Source organism: Homarus americanus, unplaced genomic scaffold, assembly GCF_018991925.1.
Source record: "Homarus americanus isolate GMGI-L3 unplaced genomic scaffold, GMGI_Hamer_2.0 scaffold39155, whole genome shotgun sequence".
NCBI classification, from domain to species: Eukaryota; Metazoa; Arthropoda; class Malacostraca; order Decapoda; family Nephropidae; genus Homarus; species Homarus americanus.
The window spans coordinates 7,180,238-7,204,293 of NW_024737042.1; the positions used below are offsets into that span (position 1 = coordinate 7,180,238).

Below are 24,056 nucleotides of genomic sequence, written 5' to 3' on the forward strand. Positions count from 1 at the left end.
ACCACTAATTATTCCACAATCAAACTGTCGATGACAGGACTAGAATCGGCATGCTCAGGAGTACCTATACTGTGAATTTGAGCAAATTGCGTATATCGCCAGTCGTTTTGTCTCGTCCTTGGAAAAAACGCATAAGGGGGGACCCTTACGTTCTCTATACACACACACACACACACTTTGCAGTAGAAACTCATAAATACTTAAAACTTTATACATATTTATTCATTATTTTTTTCACTTTCTATAACATAAAATGAACAAAATTACAAACACGTTCAAGATCCCACATCTGAGCCAGATATAGGAAATTACCATTATTTAACGGGTTACCGACAACTTATACCATTATCGAACAGAATGGGTTTGGCACCTGTCAGGTCTTCTGAAGGACTCTGACGTGCCCTTGTGAAGGCACGTCAACTACCTAATAATTACCCCTTCAAGAAGAGCATTGCGTCAAGAAAACACGTGAACAATTTCAAAAGGAGATTTCCATTAACGGTGTTCCAGACTATACCCTCAGAGACAACTGTAAGTAGCCTTAATTCAGACCCCATATCTGCTAAAACAAAGTTGAGTGAGGCTACAGTCTAACTACTGACCACAATATAATACTACAGTAATGAAAACACTGTGGACTATGACAACTTTTTCCTACATTGAGTCCCCAAATGTGCTGTAGCAACCATTTAGCTGCCTAAAACAGTTAGCATGAACACACCCACCCAGATCAAAGAGGTGACTGCAACCGAGTAGTGTTCTGTTACTCTGCTTGTAATATTGAAATCTACAGCAGAGGAGCCATTTATCAAGTCAGTGGGCATGGATTCTTAGCTTTCAGTCTAAATGGCTGCTGATGTCTCCAGGTGTTCCCTTTATCATGGGCTGTGGCTGAACTGGTAGATTATGTTTCTTAATTTTTTCAACTTAAACCCTGCTGCACAAGTCCCAAAAACCATGGGGGAAATCAACTCAGTCTGAAGGTTAACCCCATAACGGCGGGAGTCTCTCAGGCAGCTTTGCAACGATCTCCCCATTTGTCGCGCCACAGCCGCTGGCCAATGCCTCCTACCGATGCCTTCTTGCTCCCAAAAACAACCCGACTTTATTAACTGGAAAGGTATATGCCCAAGAATACTATACTCTATGTATATCGACCCGGTTATTCTCGTACCAAATACGTTTCCAGTTCTCCCGTGTCCGCACTTCGATACATTTTGCATCGAGCAACTATGGTGCAGTTAGCAAGTTATTTGTTCTTGTACTTGAAATATATGAACCTTATAAACCCTTACAAAACCTTTATAGTCACATTTTTTAATTACAGTCTGATATTTTATAGTCAACTCCAATAAACTTATCTAACATTCTACCATTAACATCAAGGCTAATGACTGGTGACTAAATGTGTGTAGTGTGATTGCAATTACAGAAAATGTTAATATTAATAAGGTGACCATCATATACTATAATAGCTGTTAAATAAACTAATAAAACACAAGTGGGAGGTGGAAGGAGGGAGAGGTGGTAAGTAATTGGTGGGAGAGGTGGTAGATAGATGGAGGGAGGGAGAGGTGGTAGGTAGATGGAAGGAGGGAGAGGTGGTAGATAGATGGAGGGAGGGAGAGGTGGTAGGTAGATGGAGGGAGGGAGAGGTGGTAGGTAGATGGAAGGAGGGAGAGGTGGTAGATAGAGGTGGAGGATGGAGGGAGGGAGGGTGGTAGGTAGATGGAGGGAGGAGAGGTGGTAGGTAGATGGTGGTAGATGGTAGATAGATGGAGGGAGGGAGAGGTGGTAGGTAGATGAAGGAGGGAGAGGTGGTAGAGAGGTGGTAGATAGATGGAGGAGAGAGGTGGTAGGTAGATGGAGGGAGGGAGGTGGTAGGTAGATGGAGGGAGGGGAGGGTGGTAGGTAGATGGAGGGAGGGAGAGGTGGTAGGTAGATGGAGGGAGGAGAGGTGGTAGGTAGATGGAGGGAGGGAGAGGTGGTAGGTAGATGGAGGGAGGGAGGTAGATGGAGGGAGGGAGAGGTGGTAGGTAGATGGAGGGAGGGAGAGGTGGTAGGTGGAGGGAGGGAGAGGGAGAAAAATTCAACTCTGACAATATTCATTGCATAATTAGTTGGTATAACTTGTAATATTTGATTATTTGAACGCTAACATGAACGATGACAGGTACACAACAATCCATTTATTGGAGTGGAGTATTTACTGGAATTTGTTCTTAAAACTTTAATTATTTACTTATTACATCGTTAATCTATGGTAACATTGCTGTCACAATAAAAAAAAATTCATGTTGAACTGATTTCACAAAATTCAAGGTAATATGTAAAATTCCCTGGCTTTTACTAAGTTTTCCAGACCCCCCCCCCCAAATTGTCTACCTTTTCCAGGTTTTCCAGGCAGTAGACACCCTGGAGAGGTAGTTGAATGTTTAATACATACATTACTAATAGTAAAATGATTTGAAGTACTTGTTATGTGTCTGGTGTTACCTACCCTTACAAACAAAGAAAACGAGGCCGAGCTCTGCAGAAGTGACAGCCGCCGTGACTCGTGAGTGTTGTCCAAGGTGTTGGGGAGTCTCCCTCGCCCAACATCATCTGTAAACACAATCACCCATTACCATTCTTACAAAATATCCACAAGAATAATTCAAAAATACTATACAAAGTCTCAATTACTTTTCAAATGAACCACCACAACTACCATGTATATCTTGTCCTTTTCAAAGCAAAGCAAGAAAAAAATAATACTCATAAACAAAGTAAAGTACAGTATAGTTGTCATGGTCACGTTGACTGCTAGTCTGTTTTAACACTAATGATTCTTATTATACTCCACGAACGCAAAACAAATTGTAGCCTTTATTATATGTTTACGAAGTTGTTATTTGACCCGGATTCCGGACCAAATAACCATCGGCTATTTGACCGGTATCTGCAGGGACTGTACACGATTTTAATGGGATTGTAGTCAGGATGGTTGGGGGCATTAAACTAGTTATTACACAACGGTATTATTTAATTGTAGAATTTTCTGTGGGCAAAAGTATTTAGTTATATTTTAGATTCCTGTCAAATAACCAGTGGTTATTCTGGCAGATACTGATCTACTAACCCCTGCCTATAATATAATACAGTAGTTTTACAGTGTTTTCCGGGAAGCTTCAAGGACCAATATCACATCTCAGTGTGACAAGTTGAGACTCGGCTATACAGACTGTCTGGGCTCATATATGACACCGTTAAAGGCAACCGAGGAAACACTGCTAACCCGTGGGAGGCAAGACTCACTATGCTACTTCACATCATCTCATTAAGTGTTTGTGCGCTTGTATGGCATTCAACTAAAAGTGTGTACAGTAGGGTCGGGATATATAGCGATTTTATATAACGATTGTCATGTCAAGCTCTTGGACTAGGTGCCTACGTTTCGCTTGGAGTGTTATACATTACTATAAAGTAGGGAAGTGGCTATAATGATATTACCAGTTTGTTACGTGCCCATCTTAATGGGATGTATTACGTAGAGGCGTTGTGTGCGTCTACAAAGTTATTGCGGTCACTAATTTTTAAACGATCGAGAACGATTTAACCAAACTAGATACAAATGTATTGTAATGACTTGATGCCTTCCAGACAATATCCATCTCCCTGTATGAGAAATGAAGATGACAGATGAAAGAAACTAAGAACAGTGTCGTCATTTTTTATATTTGTCAATCAAGAATGCATCTATGTAGCACTATTTAATTGTTATGATCAATGTGCTGTGTGTCAGTAGAGGTGCTCCTGTGTTTATAAGACAACATTCAGAACTGTTCATTAGTGTTGGAGTATCAGTCGGTGTTCCTCTTTATTATTGAACATGGCCCAAACTACAATTTTACATGTTTTTATTTTGTATTTCTTCTAATAAATAAATATGACCTTTATTTCCTTTAACACTAGCAACAACAATCATTCTTCCAAACTGAGTTAGACTTTGAACATGAGGGGATTAACAAAATTGAAAACCCTACCAAACCTACAGTAGTAGGTAGTAGGCAGCTATCAAACAGGGAGGTACTACCGCCTGGGAAGATATTGGAAGCATAATGTGTTGTCTAATGGTAGACCCTGCTGCCATTGGCATTACAAAAATTGTGACCAAGTCCCAGGTTGCTCATCTGACTTTCTGTTTCGTTTACACACAATTGCAGGTTTCATTTTTTTCTCTTACTATTGACAACACAACATACATATATCGTTTCTCACTTTTGATTATTTTCTTTTAATTTGTGTATTTCTTTATGGTTCTTTATTTTTATGATTTTTGTATCGCTATTGTTACGAGTTGGGGATTTTGAATATAGTTAAAAATCTACCCAGATCCCAACAGGCAACAAAAAAAACAAAACAAAGACAATCAGACTATAAAAGGGTAGACAAAGGATGGGAGTTTTTGTTGTGTATAATATAGTACCATAAATTCCTTAACAAAATATTCAGCTTTCTATAATTTACCCTTAACCATACTTAACCTAAACATTAACATTATATACATATTTATACAACATACAACATTCTAAAGCATGTGGAGGTGGGGAGGCAATATAAGGTTTACAATACTTAAGTGCAGTGCTGAGATGGCTGACGAGCAAGGCTGGGTATTGTAGAAGACGGTAGGTAGTCACTGTGCCGTAGGTTTCCAGGATAGGTGATCCTGTGGTCATTTCCCAGAGTGAACTGAAATCTGTTACGAGTTGGGGATTTAGAATATAGTTAAAAGTCTACCCAGATCCCAACAGGCAACAAAAAAACAAAGACAATCGGACTATAAAAGGGTAGACAAAGGATGCGAGTTTTTGTTGTGTATAATAAAGTACCATAAATTCCTTAACAAAATATTCAGCTTTCTATAATTTACCCTTAACCATACTTAACCTAAACATTAACAGTATATACATATTTATACAACATAAACAATTTTGAAGCAAGTGGACGTGGGGGAGGCAATATAAGATTACAAATACTTAAGTGCGGAGCTGAGATGGCTGACGAGCAAGGCTGAGTATTGTAGAAGACGGTAGGTAGTCACTGTGCCGTAGGTTTCCAGGATAGGTGATCCTGTGGTCACTTCCCAGAGTGAACTGAAATCTCATCAAACTGGAGATGATGATGAAGACTTGTAGGAGGTGACGCAACAACCAGGATATGGAGAAGGGAAACCCCGGAGTGGTAACCAAGACTAGTCATACTCGTGTTTCGTCCCTAGATGGCGTTGCTCGTCGTGCTGGGTACGTAGATCAGGACAATAGATGGCGTGGTTCGTAGTGCTGGGTAGGTAGATCATGACAATTGGTGGCGTGGTTCATAACACTATCATTATTTTTTTTTATTTTACTCATCTGAATTATTATTATTATTATTATTATTATAATAATAACATTTTCGACCCCCAGACCCCGATGTGGGTCAGTGACCTGTGCCCGGGTGGGCTAATCCCTGTAAAAAAAAAAAAAACCTAACCTTTTGTGATAGACGCACAAAAACTGAATCGGTATACCCGGTTTCATACACAACCAATCGTGGTTACATTTTATGGGTTGTGACCAAAATAGGATGAAGCTACAACAATATCGACGGATTCTTATTGCACTAGATGGCAAAATTTTTTGCGAAATTTAATATTTAAATCTCTTCCATTTTAATTTCACATAATCTGCTGTGATCAATCAGAGGACAGTTCAAATCTATTAAGTGATTTCTGCAAGTGCAAATTTTTTTAAAAACATATTTCAGCTTTCCTCATGACCTATAAATGCTGAAGACAAGAAATAACTCACTGGCAAAACATAGAAACACTGAACACACAAACAAACAATAATTAACCTTTTCTTTTATCATTGGTTAAATAAAGTAACCCTCATATATTATTTGAAGTGTTATGGGTTAGGAAAGGTTAGGTCAGGTTTTATTTATTTTTTCTCAGAACACCACTACCACCAGAAAGAGTTGTTCGATTTTTTCATATTTTCCATAGATGTTCTTATTATAATATTTCAAAAGAGACCACAACTTTTTATTTTAATTATAAGCACTTTTTTTTGCTATGATCATAAATCACCTGTAGTGGGCACGGCATGAAGGTTGGGGGGGAAACACGGGAATAACTGATCACGTTACACTAAAATGATGTCTCTGCTTTGTATGCAATTATTTATTTACCGTAAATACTCCTCCGAAAAATCTACCGATTCACTGCGTCGTGTTTGTTTATAGCCGACCCGCTGAGTCCGAGTGTACTCTCACGTCCACAAAAATACAAATTACACCGCAACATTTCTATAAAGCTGCTTTCATTGGGACCAGAAATCAAAATAAGTACTTTGTTTCATATGGCGAATCCACCCCCTGGCTAGAAAGTTAGGTAAGGTTAGGTACGACTCTTTGGATGGTTATAATAGGACAGATTATACAGTACAGGTATTAGCTTCTAGTAAATGTTGCCTCTTAAAATACTTAATATATAATGATAACACCCGTGGAAAAATTAACAAAATCAAGCTCGTCCCGGTAATGGAGGTCATATCTCCATAACGGCTCATTTATGCCAGAAATGAAGGTTAGAATTGCTCGAAATACAAAATACACCAGGAAAACCTATTTTTGGCATTTCGCTTGTTGTCACTAAATGAATCTCGGGAATTTTATAGATGCAATCAATAATTTTGACAATTCTATGACACTTTTCTTCAATGACATTTATGGCACAAATTACGTTTAAGAGAGATATTTAATATTTTATTATGTATGTTCGTACATGGTGGTACACACCCAGGTTAGTTTAGGTTAGGTTAAGTTGGTTAGGTTAAATCCAAAACTTTTTGTGATGGGTTTTTGTGTGTTTGAACACTTTTTACCTTGATTCTTATAGCTCTAGTTTCTGAGATGTGTGGGGGCAGGGTGGTAAATTTTTACAAGTGGACAACGATTGAGTTTTGTTGAGCAATGTGTTTTTTCCGATGGTTTAGACAATGTTAAAACACGTTTCTTCTACGATGTTTCCCTCACAAATTACTTAAAATTACCTAATCTCCCTGCTATATTTAAGTCATTTGTGAGGGAAACGGCATTGAAGAAAAGTGGGTTAATATTGGTCCATTGGCTGTCCGCAGGTTCCCGCCATGTTTACCCGAGGTTATACTCCTCACTTAATGTCAGTTGTCTCCTCCTTCCCACCACCACCTTGTAGGTTAGGTTAGGTTGGTTCCTTTGGTATGAGAATAGATTTTTCTTGTACTTTTGGTGTTTTACTTAAATTCGACCTCCATTTTTGTGCAAATTACCAGCTTGTTAAAATTGAAAATTTTCTTTTTATTGCACAACACGCTACTTTACAAGAGATATGGTCAGTTTTGAGTCAAACACTGAAAAATCTCGACAAAATACTATTCTCGTACAAAACCTGAGGACAGCTAATGGACGAATATTCACCTAAAAGTGTCTTAACATTGTCTAAACCATCGGAACAACACATTAACAAAAAAAAATCCATGGTTGTCCACTTATAAAAATTCACCAGGGGCTTATCTCAAAAATTATTGATTTGCACCAGAAATGAAGGTCAAATTCGTTCATAACTTCAAAAAGTATAGGTAATACATACTTTCAACTTTTATATCATAGTGGCAACAAGTGAAAATAAACCAATGCAGTATGTCACCACCTCCCCCAGATGACCCAACACAATGGACTAAATTATTCATTCAATACACTTTATGACTCAAATAATACACCAACAACTAGTTAGTGTTATAAATGTTATATATCTGATGCAATATTATTAATAAATGCCTTACCGATGCCTCAGGCGAATATTTTCAGGGCTGTCAAGTCGTCGTACATGATACGTCCTCTACCTTGTTTCTCTGTCTAGTGGCTCCTGTTGGTGATGGATCCCAGAATCACCAGACGAGAAACTCTACCCTGTACCCCGTGATGAAGGTTTAGTATTGTTGTTAACTCATAGATGGCCCTCACCTCCATATCTCTCCTTATCTTATTACTTTTTTACGTTGAATAGATAAACCCGCCATTTGAATAATCATTTATTTCAATTTAAATAAAACTATATTAGCATGTAATAGAGTCTGTGAAAATAAAATGAGTTTTGGCACTACAGAAAATTATGTCTTGGAGGAACTAAAGTAAATTATAGATTTATTACATAACTACAAACTTTGAAGTATTCTCACTACATTCATTAACAATACTGTACGTTAGTAAAGTCTATATGTTGGTGGTACTTATATACTGCCTGGAGTACTTAAGTACTGCCTCGTTTACTTAAAGGGTGAAACTTTTATTTATATTCAGTGTGAAGTTGAACCATTATTATCAGTGGCGGCTCGTGAAAAATAAAATGGAGGGACTGCAAGCCTCACACAACAGTAGGATACACAAATTTGACCTACCTCAGGTATGAGTTGTAGTTGATGTCCACGAATTCCCAGGGCATGGTAGTAGTGTTGGTGGTAGAAGGTGGTGATGGACCAGTATTAATTGAAAATTTAGTCGGCGTGTCTGCTCTTCGATGTAGCAAAATTGTTTATTACTATTTCATTAAAATCCTTTATTTCTGTTATCATTTTATTTTCACTGCTAAAGCAGACAGTCTGTCATTCACCATGGTACTGCGCAAAAAAGTTTTAATTCTCTTCAAAGTTGAAAAGCACCTTTCTGCTTCTGCCGTTGTCATTGGAGGTGTTATTAAAATTTTCAGCAACTTGACAGTGTCTGAAAATGTTGACTGTAGATTATTGTCATTCATCATCTCCAACAAGTCTATGAGACTTTCTGATTTACACAAATCTTCTCTTGTGTACAGTACAGTAAGTTCAGTTCTCAATTTGTCTTTTTCAAGCATGGGATATGCTGCAACTGCTTGTTCAAGTTCATTACTAGGGAAATTTTTGGTATACACTGGAAAATTATTCACTAAAAGTAACTTGCTTGCTTCCAAATGATTAGTAAAGCTGAATCTCTCTCTGCACTGCAGCAAAATTACGTCACAGACCTCCTTTGCAGCAGCTAATTTGTCTGTTTTAAATTTTCTTCTTTTCTGCTCAGGAGGCAACAGCAACACCATCGCATCACATTCGTCTCTTAACTTCTGAACTGCGGAATTAAAAACTTTTAAAGAGGAGTTAGCCTTAGCTGCATCAATATTTCTAGACTGAAGCTGAGAGAACATGATGTCAACATGAGGCATTACTTTGGAGAAAAATTCCAACCAAAATTCGAATTCAGGATCATTCACAATTCTTTTGATACCAGCTGCTGCAGATCCAGTTTCTCTTGAGTTAGATGCTTCCAGTGTGCTGCAACATTCAATCAGTGCATCTTTCATTTCATGCACAGCATTGACTGTTCTGCTCTTGAAATTCCAACGTGTTGCAGATGGCCTTGGAATTCGATGACCAGCAACATTCTCCAATGCAGCCATTCTTTGTGGAGACTTAGAAAAAAATGCTGGTATTCCTGACAAGCTATTGAAAAATACACGAACATTGGTATTCTGTGATGTTGCCTTTCCCAAAATCAAGTTCAGTTGGTGGGCATAACAGTGGATAAAGTGGGCATTGATATACACTTCTTTTATTCTGGTTTGCACACCTTTATTGACTCCACTTAGAGGAGTTGCACCATCATAAGTTTGGGCAAATAGCTTGTGTGGACAATCACCAATTATAGTCTGGAGCTCTTTATGTAACACACTTGATAAGGCTTCTGCTGTCTGATTGATAGGGTTAAAAAATCCTCAGAATCTCTCAACAGGCTTCCCTTGTAGCTCATACCTTAGAACAATTACCATCTGTGTTTTATCGTAAATATCCGTTGTCTCATCACACATAACTGCCAAATAATCTGCATTCTTTACTTCTTCCTTGACCTTATTTTTGCAAATTTCCAACATAGATTCTAAAAGTTCATTCTGTATTGATTTAGATGTTCCTTTAAAAACTGTAGCGGTCTTTAAATGAGCATCTAAGCTAGAATCCAGTTCACAAGCAAAATCAACTAATCCACGAAATACTCCCGGATTCTTAGAGCTCATTGTTTCATCATGTACTCTAAGAGGGAGTTCAAAATTTCCACAAAATTTTACACAGTTTATGATTTTGGATAACACATCTGTTTTTTTTCACCTGTTCATTGTGTTTTGCAACTGAGAGCTTGTATGCTGTGTCAATCTGAGCTGCAATGTTCACTTTACCCAGCAACGATAAATTAATCATGTTATTCATATGTTTGGCTGACTGCTCATGTTTCACTATTTTCTGTGGCAAATGCCTCAAGTCAGTCACACCACTTTTCGTCCATGCCGAGTCCCCACCAAACAATAAGCATGGAAAGCAGAATAAAGTATTTGCCTCGTCACAACCACAGAGCCATTCACATTTCTGATAAACACTGATGTTAAACTGGCGTGTATATTCTTTGTTCCTGCTTGTACTGTTCTGTTGAATGGATAAAACTGGTGTAGGTCTTCCTCTTGCTTTGATTTCAGTCTTTTCATTTAATGTCAGCTGGGAAAAGTTGATGTTTTGCAAATACTTCACTCGATTTTCCATCGTCAAAGGGTAATTAAAGAAAGCACGATTTAACCACACCGTCCACACGTTGTACGAGACTGAGCTGCTTCAAGTGCGGCGGCGGCGCCAATTAATAACAGACATGAATCGTACAGCATTGACAGCAACTATGGAAGTAACTTATATTTTGGTCTGATTTTAATGAAAATTCACTTAGCAACGTATTGAAAATAATTAAATAACATATAAAATGATATATTTGTTGGTAGTGTATTATTCAGCTGTCTCTCTAAAGGAATCATACGCCTGGCAGTGAGTGTCTGGGGGGGGCTGCAGCTCTGCAACCCTATGCACGAGCCGCCACTGATTATTATTGTTTCTTTTCTGTTACCAACACTTGTCACGATGTTGTCAAATAAGACTTCTGAGACTCATGGTTTGCTTGAAAGGATAAAGGCCGCTGCATACACTGTTACAGAGGCCAATGAATTATATAGTAGATTTAGGAATGCATAGAAGGAACCCAACCAGACATTTGTTGAATACGTTTATTTTATTACGAAGTTTAAAGACTTATGAAGAATTAAATGAGCTTAGGGGTGAAAATTACCTACAGATTCAGATGTGTATTTATGTGAAAGTGACAAATGTAAAAAAAATTCCAACTTTGATAATTATTTGTTTTTTAATTTATAATCTTTCACATAAAAGTCAGTTGTGATCTGGCTTTTAAAGTTTAATAAATATAGCATGACAAATACTACGGCTTTCTACGGGCGCCCAGACACACAAACACCACCGTAAAACCACTAATGGTTGTTACGGACAGCCCAGCCCAGCCCCCACCAAAGTGAACCTCCCATCTACTTCTCGTATGGCAACATAAACTGGCCCAACGCACCAGCAATCTTGTTGAGGGAGGAGATAGAAAACGGGAGTCAACACAGCAGAAATTTGCGAAGCTCTCTTTTTTTCCGTGGAAATACAGCTGTTGCAGTTGCCTTTGACAGCCCGAAGTTTGTTACAAAGTCCACGAAGTTGTAGTGGATTTCTCCCCTACAAACGCTGTTTGTCGCTGAGTAGCCGACCCCACCAATTCCCCAGTGTATGCCTCGTGGTCTAGGTCAACCAGCGCCGCCATACATCACGGAGCTGGGGTCAACTACTAAGCCACGCCTACCCCCGCTATTTAAGACCTGACCTCGTGGTGACCTGTCTCTTTCTACCTACACCAACCAGCCAGCAACACCTCCTCCTCCTCCGCCTGCCTGGCGGTCCTCCCTCCCGCCGGCGAGCATGGCGACCCACAGGCTGGTCCTCCTCTGAGCATCCTCACCAATCAGCTCTCTCTAAATCACGCTTGTAACCATGCTGCCTTCCCAGCACCAAGCTGCATTGTACATCCAATACAACATGTATATAGAGAGCACATTGTGAGTTTCCTTTCTCCAACCCATCCTGAGTGAGAACCAAACATCCCATACCCCACAAAGTCATAGTGCACCAGTCGGTGTAAAGGAATTTTCTGGTGGTGGTGGACTTTGCCAGGTTTTTTTTTTTCGGAAAACTTGTGGCATTGGTCGTCCACCTCACCAAGTCGAGAACACCATTACACCATATGTAATGACAAGGTAAAACAGTCGAAATGGGGACGTACACACCCACTTTAAGAAGGAAAGACTTGATCTGACTGTTGTTTTCAGGTAAGCCTGAATATGAAAATGTATGTAAGGTAATATTTGACATACTGAAAATAAAACGGGAACAAATTGTTGGCTTTCAACTCTTAAGAAACAATAAGGTGGTGGTGATATTTGGGGAAAACACTGTTTTTGAAAAATTTTGTGAAGAATATGAAGACAAAACTATAAGAATTCCTAACAGTGATGAGACTGTTAAAGTGATGAATTTTAGTAAAACTTTAACTTATGTATCAGTTAAAGATGCTCCCTTTGAAATGGGAAATGAAATTATAGTGAACATCATAAGTAAATATGGTAAAGTCACGTGGAAGGAATGAGACTGAACAAGTATACAAAAGGACCAGCGGCCGGATTGTTAAATGGGACAAGAACCTTCAAAGTAAATTTAAAGAATAACATTCCATCATCAGTAGCAGTAGGTGGCCATAGTTTAACTTTCCTTTATGCTGAACAGAGGAAAACTTGTTATAAATGTGGACATGAAGGTCATTTGGCAATTGATTGTCACACCGAGGAAGTAGATAAGGTGAACATTTTTAATGAGGAAGACTTCCCTGCGATACAACTTTCTGGTGAGATCCACAGCTCAAGGGCAGGTGTTAAGGAAGGAGAAGAAAGTGTCACAGTAAGTCAGGTTCCAGCAACAACCCGGCATGGGGTAGAAAGGGAAGTGCCTGCTGAGACTATATCCCAGGATGCTGTAGATCCAGAAGGTACCACACACCCAGATGGTTCAGAAAATGCAGCACAGGAAACCTCCACTACATGTGAGGCCGAAATACATACAGAGAGGAATAATGTGGATCAAACTAAAGGTAAAATATTTTGTGGAAATATGAAATATGATAAAGCAGATGACATGGAAGCTACAATTATGACAGGGACAGAGTGTGAAGTGGCAGGTGAAAACATGGATAGAATGAAGGAAATTGTAGAGGTTACTTGTAGCATGTCACCAAGCAGAAACAAGAATGATGCAAGCAAGAAGGACCAGAACAAACCGGGGGAAAATTAATTAGAAATTAACGGCAGTGATGATGAAAATCAGGTAAAAGTGAAAACAGATGGAGGAACGAATGGTGATATTTCAAAAAAATTCTGGAAAAATGATTGTATGAAGCAAAATAAAAACAATGAAAACCAAAGTAATTTGAGAGGTCAAGTGAATAGCCAGACAGAAAATGGATTAGAATGTGGGAAAGGAAGAAAAGATGATGGGGAGAAAATGGATCCAACTGGAAACGATGATTCAAGGTGGGAAAAGGTTGGACATGTACAAAGTTGGACAGTACGAGCAGTTAGTGGTAGTAAGGTGATGTTAAGTAAGAGGGGTGGAAAGGAAGTAGCCAAAAAAGAGGCGAATAAAGGGAATAATAGTGCAGATGAAGAAGGAAAAAGAGAAGTAAAGAGGAAAAAAGTAAATAAATGATTTTTTTATTACATTATTATAACAATAATTAATATGTATATAATGTTTGCAACATTAAATGTGAATGGTCTAAATAGATTAGGTAAACAAATGGAACTATTATCTGTTGTTAAGTATTATAATATTGACATTCTTATGATACAGGAACATAATGTTAAGGATCCAGGAAAATTATCTTATCTAACTGATTATTTCGAAATTATTATAAACGGTACACATTTGTTAAAAGGAGGAACTGCACTATTGGTAAGGAAAAATTCCACTTTCAAAATACTTAATTATGAGATGGATGAGAATGGCCAAATTTTATGTGTCAAAGTTTCCGTGCTAGACCATATAGTTCCTATTATTAATATTTATGCCCCATTGCGGAATACAAGGATAAGGGAGAGAGAAGAATTGTTTTCTGATGATTTATTATATTATATCAGAAATAATATTGAAAATATAATGATTGGGGGAGATTTTAACTTTGTTACCAGCATGAGAGATTATAGCAATCATGACAACAAAGGTTTGGTGTCCAAAGCTTTAACAACTCTTATAAAGGATATAAAACTTAAGGATGCTGCCATGATACATAATTATCAACCTGAGTTTACATATGTTAGGGATAAATATGGATCAAGAATTGTTAGGCTTTATGTTAAGGGGCTTGAGAACAAAATAGTAAAATGTGATACGGTTCCAGTCAGTTTTTCTGACCATTCAATGGTTCTGTCAAAATTAAACATTAACAAATATGTAAAAGTAGGTAGAGGCTTCTGGAAACTGAATTGTAGTATTTTAAACTCCAATGAGGTACAGGAAAGCTTTGGAGTGTTTTGGAAGCATGTTCAGGAGAAAATAAACATACCAGAATATTTTATAGTGGTGGGAACAGTGCGCTGAACTAGAATGCAAGAACTTTTTAATACAAATATGTAAAAGAATGTCGCAAGAAAAATATGGGCTAATTAATTTATTTCAAAGTAGGTTAAGAGAACTTTATGAAGAAGCTAAATACTTTGATGTGAATTTTGAAAAAATAAAGGCACTGAAAACCAGATTAAATGAATAAAGGAACAAAATTTGTGAAATTATTAAAATAAGATCCAGAATAAAAGACAGAATTGAGGGAGAAAAGCTTTCTCGCCATTTGATCTGCAATGAAAAAAGTAACGGAAACAAGGAATTAATTACTAAGGTTAAAAGAGAAAATGGTGAAGAAATAGAGAATACAGAAGGAATAATCTAGGTAATTCAAGAATTTTTGGGGAATCTATATAAAAGAGTTGAAAATAATGATGAATACTGTGAAAACTTTCTAGAGAATTGTAAAACAAGACTAAAGGAATAGGAAAATGAATCTTTAATAAAACCAGTAAACAAGAAGGAAATATGGGAAGCAATTAATAATCTCAACCTTGGTAGATCTCCAGGTAGTGATGGTCTACCTGCAGAGTTTTATAAACATATGTATAAATTTATCAGGGTAGAGATCATTGAGGTTATTCAGTTTATCTTTAGCAATAATGTATTTAATGAGTATTGGGCTTGAATATGTACTTCGTCTGGCGTACGTGTTCTGTGTCTCGTCTAGTGTGTCAATATGTTACACAGCTGTCACTTACTTGGGACTACCAGAAGCTGTCATAAATAATTGACAAAATACTCATTGATAATTTGACAAGCTGGTATGATAAGTAATTCATAATAAAAGGTGATAAGCTGATGTTAGCGCCTCAAACTGTCATATATACGCTTGAAAGCTGTCATGTATGCTTGAAAACTGCCATAAACGCCTCAAACTGTCATGGAATAAGTGACATTCACGTGCAGAGGATGGTACTGACACGAGGTTTTCCCAGTGACACGTGATGTTGAAGACGACATGGGAACAAGGGCCACGAGTTTGGCAGACACTTGATTCAGCTTTTTACCCTCGGCCGGAATCACCTGACAACATCGTCTCAAGTCCGGGGCTGGAGATGACGAGAGTATGTTGCTAAGCCAACCTGACCCATATATAGCCTGGTACCATGGCGTAATACACATAGAAAATAAGTATGCATTGGCGAAACGAAGATATCCGATTGGCTGATTCGCTAAGTAAAAGCATTTGTTTCTTTAATTATGGAAATTTCCTAATATACGCAATGCTGTTTTGAACTCAATTCGTCTTTCAGTGGTTAGGAAAACAGCCAATAAGATGCTGTGATCCCGCTAATGCATACCTGTTGTCCCGCATGTGACAACAGGGAACCAGTTTAACCCAAATATCCGATTTTTTTATTAACATAAATATAATATTATTTGTTTTGCCTCTTTTCCCGTCTTTCAGTAAGCTGTCTCTCCTTTTCCTCTGTTTCTCTAATATGTACCAGGTGTTGCTGGGACACTGTGGCCTAAATACTGTTTATTTTAATTTTCTTCTTCGTCGTCGTATTGTTATTATTATTATTTTCATTATCACTATCATTATTATTATCATTATTACTATCATTATCATCAACACACACACACACACATCAGGACCTCCCACACAGCCATTCCTACCACCTCCCAGAACTTGACCTAAAAATACGATATTGTAAAAAAAAAAACTCTCTAATTAATAACTGGTGAAAGCTTTCTATCTATATAGGTGTGTTTTCTTTTACATTCTCATTTTCTATATACTATTTTCTATTTCGGTAGGAATTATTAAGGATAGATGGAGATAAAAGTAAGTTTGATTTTATAATTCAGTTTTTAGCTCGGTGTGTGTGTGTGTGGGAGTAAACTTTAGCTTAACTCGAATGATAAAACAGCAGAGCGAATATTAATAATGGTCTTGTTGGTGTTTTACCAGGCGTGTGGGTGTTTTACCAGGCGTGTGGGTGTTTTACCAGGCGTGTGGGTGTTTTACCAGGCGTGTGGGTGTTTTACCAGGCGTGTGGGTGTTTTACCAGGCGTGTGGGTGTTTTACCAGGCGTGTGGGTGTTTTACCAGGCGTGTGGGTGGGTTTTTTACCAGGAGTGTGGGTGTGTGTGGGTGTTTTACCAGGCGTGTGGGTGTTTTACCAGGCGTGTGGGTGTTTTACCAGGCGTGTGGGTGTTTTACCAGGCGTGTGGGTTTTTTACCAGGCATGTGCGTGTTTTACCAGGAGTGTGAAGGTGTTTTAACAGGCGTGTGAGGTGTTTTAACAGGCGTGTGGAGGAGTTTTAACAGGCGTGTGGGGTTTTTAACTGGCGTGTGGGGGTTTTTAACTGGCGTGTGGGTGTTTTACCAGGCGCGTGGAAGTGTTTACCAAGCGTGTGGAGGTCTTTACCAGGCGTGTGAGGTCTTTACCAGGCGTGTGGAGGTGTTTTAATGGGGCGTGTGGGGAGGTGTTTTAACAGGCGTGTGGAGGTGTTTTAACAGGCGTGTGAGGTGTTTTAACAGGCGTGTAGGGGTTTTTAACAGGCTGTGTGTGGGAGTTTAACAGGCGTGTGGAGGTGTTTTAACAGGCGTGTGAAGGTGTTTTAACAGGCGTGTGGAGGTGTTTTAACAGGCGTGTGAGGTGTTTTACCAGGCGTGTGCGTGTTTTACCATGCGTGTGCATGTTTTACCAGGCGTGTGGGTGTTTTACCAGGCGTGTGGGTATTTTACCAGGCGTGTGGGTGTTTTACCAGGCGTGTGCGTGTTTTTACCAGGCGTGTGCGTGTTTTAACAGGCGTGTGGAGGTGTTTTAACAGGCATGTGGAGGTGTTTTAACAGGCGTGTGGAGGTGTTTTAACAGGCGTGTGGAGGTGTTTTAATAGGCGTGTGGAGGAGTTTTAACAGGCGTGAGATGTTTTAACAGGCGTGTGGAGGCGTTTTAACAGGCGTGTGGGTGTTTTAACAGGCGTGTGGAGGTGTTTTAACAGGCGTGTGGGGTTTTTTAACAGGCGTGTGGAGGTGTTTTAACAGGCGTGTGGAGGTGTTTTAACAGGCGTGTGGAGGTGTTTTAACAGGCGTGTGGAGGTGTTTTAGGCGTGTGGAGGTTTTAACAGGCGTGTGGAGGTGTTTTAACAGGCGTGTGGAGGTGTTTTAACAGGCGTGTGGAGGTGTTTTAACAGGCGTGTGGAGGTGTTTTAACAGGCGTGTGGAGGTGTTTTAACAGGCGTGTGGAGGTGTTTTAACAGGTATGTTAGGTGTTTTAACAGGTGTATGGGTGTTTTAACAGATGTGTGGGTGTTTTAACAGGTGTGCAGAAGTTTTAACAGGTGTTCAGTTGTTTTAACAGGTGTGCAGAAGTTTTACCAGGTGTTTGGGTGTTTTAACAGGTGTTTAGGTGTTTTAACAGGTGCGTAGGTGTTTTAACAGGTGTGATGCCTTAAGAAATGCTTTTTTAGGGGGGAGAAAATTTTGTTTTGGTTATGAGAGATATCTGTTCTTCGTCTGAGGTGTGAGGTGACCAGTGAGTCATGATAGGTGAGAGAAGACGACAGATGAGAAGTGTGAGGTGACCGGTGAGAGGTGAGGTGACCAGTGAGTCATGATAAGTGAGAGAAGACGACAGATGAGAAGTGTGAGGTGACCAGTGAGACACAACAGGTGAGACGCTCTAATGGGGAGGTAAAAATAATAAAAAAACAAAATCACTTTTTTGGAGAGAGAGAGAGAGAGAGAGAGAGAGAGAGAGAGAGAGAGAGAGAGAGAGAGAGAGAGAGAGAGAGAGAGAGAGAGAGAGAGAGAGAGAAAACGTGATATTAATTACTGTGTCTCTAAGGTGCCTCTGGCCTACTTTTTATATATATATATATATATATATATATATATATATATTATATATATATATATATATATATATATATATATATATAGATAGATAGATAGATAGATAGATAGATAGATAGATAGATAGATAGAGAGAGAGAGAGAGAGAGAGAGAGAGAGAGAGAGAGAGAGAGAGAGAGAGAGAGAGAGAGAGAGAGAGAGAGAGAGAGAGAGAGAGAGAGAGAGAGAGAGAGGGGGAAGGAAGGAGGGAGGTAGGTGCACCTTTGACAGGTGTGAAAAACAATGAAGAGGGGAGAGAGAGAGAGGGGGGGTGAGACAAACAGACAGACGTGTTTTTCTGCAGGGGGGAGGAGGAGAAGGGCTGATGTGTGTATGTTGGAAACGATTAGTATTTTGTCCTAATACTGACGTGTGTAGGGTGAAGGAGAGGACAGGGTGAGAGAATGGAGGAGTGTGTGTGTGTGTTTTCCTCTACATACATACCTGTAATATATACCCCCAACTGCATCTTCACTTTTTTGTACCTTCACCTGTGTCTGTACCTATTATCCTACAATATTTACACCAGTACAATAAGAGGCTGTACCTGCGTAGGTCCCGAGGTATTAAAATATAACCAAAAGGGAGAGAAATTTATCAGTCAGGGTAGATGTTGTGACCCCAATTTGGTGTTGCCAGGGAGACGGAACCAGACAGATACAAGCCCACTATAGCTCACAGGGAGAAGATTACCGTGAGAGCTAACGTAACCAAACACCCACACCCTCTCTAACACCCACACCCTCTCTAACACCTACACCCTCTCTAACACCTATACCCTCTCTAACACCTACACCCTCTCTAACACCCACACCCTCTCTAACACCTATACCCTCTCTAACACCTACACCCTCCCTAACACCTACACCCTCTCTAACACCCACACCCTCTCTAACACCTACACCCTCTCTAACACCTATACCCTCTCTAACACCTAACACCCTAACACCACACCTCTCTAACACACACACCTCTCTAACACACTCTCTACACTACACACTCTAACACCCACACCCACTAACCTAACACCTCTACCTACCTCTAACACACCCTAACACCCACACCCTCTCTAACACCCACACCCTCTCTAACACCTATACCCTCTCTAACACCTACACCCTCCCTAACACCTACACCCTCTAACACCCACACCCTCTCTAACACCTACACCCTCTCTAACACCTACACCCCACCCCCTAACACCTACACTCTCTAACACCCACACCCTCTAACACCTCTCTCTAACACCCACACTCCTAACACCTCTCTAACACCTCTAACACCTCTCTACTCTCCTACACCCTCTCTAACACCTACACCCTCTCTAACACTACCTCTCTAACACCTACACCTCTCTAACACCACCTCTCTCCAACACCCACCTGTTCTCCAACACCCACCTGTTCCCCAACACCCACCTCAACACTCCACCCCAACTCCTGCCTGCCCCCAACTCCCACCGCTCCCCAACACCCACCTGCTCCCCACACCTGACAGCATCAAAGGGACAAGAACTCCTTCAAAGACTCCCACCAGATAACGACAACAACCATACATGGTTCCCAAAAAGTTACCAAATCTCAAAAGGTCTATTACCACCCCCGATCTATACGGCCAGGCAGTAGACAACCTCCCTAGACCAGCATCCGCCAGTAGGGTCGGCGGAATATGAAATAAGGCCCTCAAAACACCCATATATGGGATAGGGTAGGATGTCTAGTGCCTCTACCGACAGACAATAACTAACCCATGACACAACCCTAACACACCATTAGCTCAGCTAGGCGGTCAGCCCGCCCTCTCTTAACTCCTCCTAAATGTCTTCAATTTTTGAACTATAACTTCCTTCCCCCACCTCTAATCTTCTTTCTCACCCCTCCTTAAAAAAAAAAAAGGGGGTCATCCCACATCCTGGAGAGAGTTCCCCGAACCTCAGAAACGAGATCATTTAAGAAAGAGCGAGATTATTGATATCCAACTTGCCGAGGCTCCTCATCTGTGAACTGATGACCGTGACAGGTGCTCAGTTGGTGTGAAATTTCGACGTGAGTTAGATTAATAAATTCACCTGTGTTTTATCCTTCAATATTAAATTTAGACGATGATCATGATTACGTATGAGTGTTTGTGTACAGGTGTGTCATGTTAAGGTGTGTGTGTGCGTCATTAACAAATAATCTCTACCTGTAATGTCATATTCCAAGTGACAAAATTAGATTACATGTTCTCTAAAGGTAATGAACTTATTGGTGATTTGTGTTGACTGTAACTGAGGCACAAAGAAAAAATCAAAATTAATAAAATAAAAATACTGTACCATAACCAGGTACGATCACTTACCCAACAAAGGACAAAAATAAATCACAAATTATTACCAAACAATTGCTCAGTGATCGTAACTCATTTAGGTAATTAAGGTAGAATATATTTAAAATATTCAATAGTATTTTTATAATCATTAACCATTAAGTCAACTAAACATAGGTATATCACAGCTTCACTTACGAGGAATAACAATCTTACTTATCTTTATTAACCTTTATTTACCCAGGCTTCTCCGTACACTCGGGTGATCAAACTTTCCTCTATTTACCAAACAATGTCACTGACACCCGAGACTAAAAATGCAGGTGAGGATCTTTTTCTGTGCCTCGACATCACAGATTGAGGCCATAAACAAAATTCGCAGGTTGTTGACGTTATGATGTTATTACTGCACCCTGAACTGCTAAGGTCTTGAAGCGCGTGACGTGGTTAGTAATTTACCATATTATATCAACAGTTAGTAAAATTAATATTGGAAAGTAATCTTGAGAGAGTGAGTCAAGTTTTGTGTATATTGTTTAGTTTATTATGAATATGTGATAATGATGATGATGATGATGAACAAGAATAACTATGGTCGCTTAATCTACAACACAAAGACGAATCCACCAGAACCACCCTCAACCTTCCCCAAACCCCACCCCACTTCCCACCATCCCCACCTCCCATCCCCAACACACCTCACCTCTTACCTCCTCACCCTCCCCCATCCCCACCACACCTCCCACCCTCTAACCCAGCGCCACCCCCCATCCCACCCCTTCACCCCCACCACACCTCCTACCCCTCACCCAGTGCCACCCCCATCCCACCCTCACTCCAGCGCCACCCCCATCCCACCTCCTTCACCCCCACCTCACACTCTCCCTCCTCACCCCTTCTTTCCACCACTTGACAACACCTCGTAAACTTGTGTGTGTACGAATATGGCGTCAAAAGCCCCCTGAGACTCGACTACACCCCGCCTAGATACGGAGAATCTCATTTAGGTAATCTCTGTGACTCGTTGAGGCAAGTATCGTATATAAAGTTCACGGGGTCGACCGTCCTTTGAAGAGTATAGGATGTGTGTGTGTGTTTGTTTGTGTTTGTCGTGTTTGCTTGTGTTTGTCTTGGCCAGAGGTGACGAGGCAAACACCTGGTAGTGGTGGCTGTCACTGCGTATGTATGCATGTATATGTGTGTGTGTGTGTGTGTGTGTGTGTGTGTGTGTGTGTGTGTGTGTGTGTGTGTGTGTGTGTGTGTGTTTCTTCGGGTTACAAAAATACAAATCAATCTATCCATCTATCTACACGGGAAGATAAAGAGAGGGAGGGAGGAGTGTAGGCAGTGATGACGTCACCAACACACCTACACAGATAAAACTGAGAAATTAATTCATATTCTTGTTTGTTATTTGTGTGTAGAGAGAGAATACACACACACACACACACACACACACACACACACACACACACTTTTCTCACGCGTTCACTTCGGGATAAGTCCAGAACGGGTGAAGAAATTTCAATATGTCAAGGTGTTGCAATAGTGTGTGTGTGTGTGTGTGTGTGTGTGTGTTAGTGCTTACAGGTATATGGGTGGCAACCACCGTCACCATCATCACTGTCACCACCACCATCACCTCCACCATTACCATCATCCTCACCACCACCTCCACCATTACCATCATCCTCACCACCACCTCCACCATCATCCTCACCATGACCTCCACCATTACCATCATCCTCACCATCACCTCCACCATCATCCTCACCATCACCTCCACCATTACCATCATCCTCACCACCACTTCCACCATTGCCATCATCCTCACCATCACCTCCACCATTACCATCATCCTCACCACCACCTCCACCATCATCCTCACCATGACCTCCACCATTACCATCATCCTCACCATCACCTCCACCATTGCCATCATCCTCACCATTACCTCTACCATAACCAGCACCATCATCATCAGTTGCCTCACACGGTAACGCATCTATAAATATAATCTTGATCGCCACAGCTTCCCCAACTACCGTGAAGCAGAGTGTGTGTGTGTAGGTGTGGGTGTGAGTGTGTATGTACAGGCAGGTGTGTGTGAGTGTGTATGTATAGGTAGGTGTGTGTATGTATGTGTGTGTGTAGGTGAGTGTGTACGTATAGGCAGGTGTGTGTGAGTGTGTATGTATAGGTAGGTGTGTGTGTGTGTGTATGTGTGTGTGTATGTGTGTGTGTGTGTATGTGTGTGTGTGTGTGTGTATGTGTGTGTGTGTGTGTGTGTGTGTAATAGTCAGCATCCTCGCCTCGCAAGCGAGCGGACCCGGGTTTGATGACCCGGGCAGGATTAAACTATGGGCAAGTTTCTTTACGCCATTTGCCTCTGGATGTTAATCGATTTACGGATCGTGTTTCGGGGTAATGGTTAGACAGTGCAGTTGGCGAGTTGTCCGATCTTCTCGGACTATTCCTTGACACTGGGTCATGCAGGTCGGTAAGTCAGGGTGAGGTTGTTGTGTTGGCGACAGCTTCTACACCTTAAACAAATTCACGCCTAGGTGGCCCTTAGGCCGGCCATCCTCATTACACGAGGGGCAACCATTATTATTAATTATTATTACTATTATTATTATTATTATTATTATTATTATTATTATTATTGTTATTATTATTATTATTCTCTCTCTCTCTCTCTCTCTCTCTGTATAGTGGTTGTGTGTGTGTGTTTAAAATGTGATTCGTGGTGTGTTTTTGTGAAGCAATGACTCGAATGTATTTAAAACAATTATAAACACTTACAGAAATTACTTTAACGACCTGACTTACTGTAATTTCGTGTTTTTTCTGTCAATATATTTTAACGGTAAACTGAATATACTGTAAACCTAAACCTGTAATTAGACTATTTTTACCTCAAATAGACTAAGGTTCAGATACACCTTGACCTAATTAGATTAACCTACCTTAATCTATCTTATATAACCTAACCTAACTTTATATTACCTTATCTAACCTTATATTACCTAACCTAACCTACCGTATCCTTACCCAATATAACATAACCTAACTAACCTAACCCATCCCAACTAACATAATATATCATAACATTTCCTAACTACGTTAACCTAACCTAACCCATTACGGCAGTCAAAGCAATGGGATGGAGGGGTTGGGCTGGGGGCCACGACACGGCGTGGGCGGTCGGTGGGTGGGTGGGCGCGTCTGCGCGGGTAAAGTAGCGGTCGGTGGCGGGTGGGGTAGCGGTCG

General features: G+C 40.2%; 3 protein-coding genes across 5 annotated transcripts in view; all 3 read right to left on the reverse strand.

Moving 5' to 3' along the window:
- Positions 1-4,126, reverse strand: part of LOC121872644 (serine/threonine-protein kinase SBK1-like) — a 61,115-nt gene extending 56,989 nt beyond the window's left edge. For 2 of the 3 annotated variants that reach the window (XM_042375567.1, XM_042375566.1), the window contains exon 1: positions 2,501-4,126. The gene's annotated coding sequence lies outside the window, so the exon portion shown is untranslated. The remainder of the gene's footprint in view (positions 1-2,500) is intronic. The other variant, XM_042375568.1, reaches the window with a different exon arrangement.
- Positions 1-10,105, reverse strand: part of LOC121872786 (zinc finger MYM-type protein 1-like) — a 32,571-nt gene extending 22,466 nt beyond the window's left edge. The window contains exons 1-2 of the mRNA XM_042375844.1: positions 9,860-10,105; positions 9,065-9,715 (exon numbers count right to left, since the gene is read on the reverse strand). Of these exons, the coding sequence (XP_042231778.1) occupies positions 9,065-9,715; positions 9,860-10,105 (897 nt within the window). The remainder of the gene's footprint in view (positions 1-9,064; positions 9,716-9,859) is intronic.
- Positions 10,106-15,500: 5,395 nt separating this feature from the next.
- LOC121872787 overlaps positions 15,501-24,056 on the reverse strand; it is a 34,295-nt gene continuing 25,739 nt past the window's right edge. The window contains exon 10 of the mRNA XM_042375845.1: positions 15,501-15,728. Within this exon, the coding sequence (XP_042231779.1) occupies positions 15,501-15,728 (228 nt within the window). The remainder of the gene's footprint in view (positions 15,729-24,056) is intronic.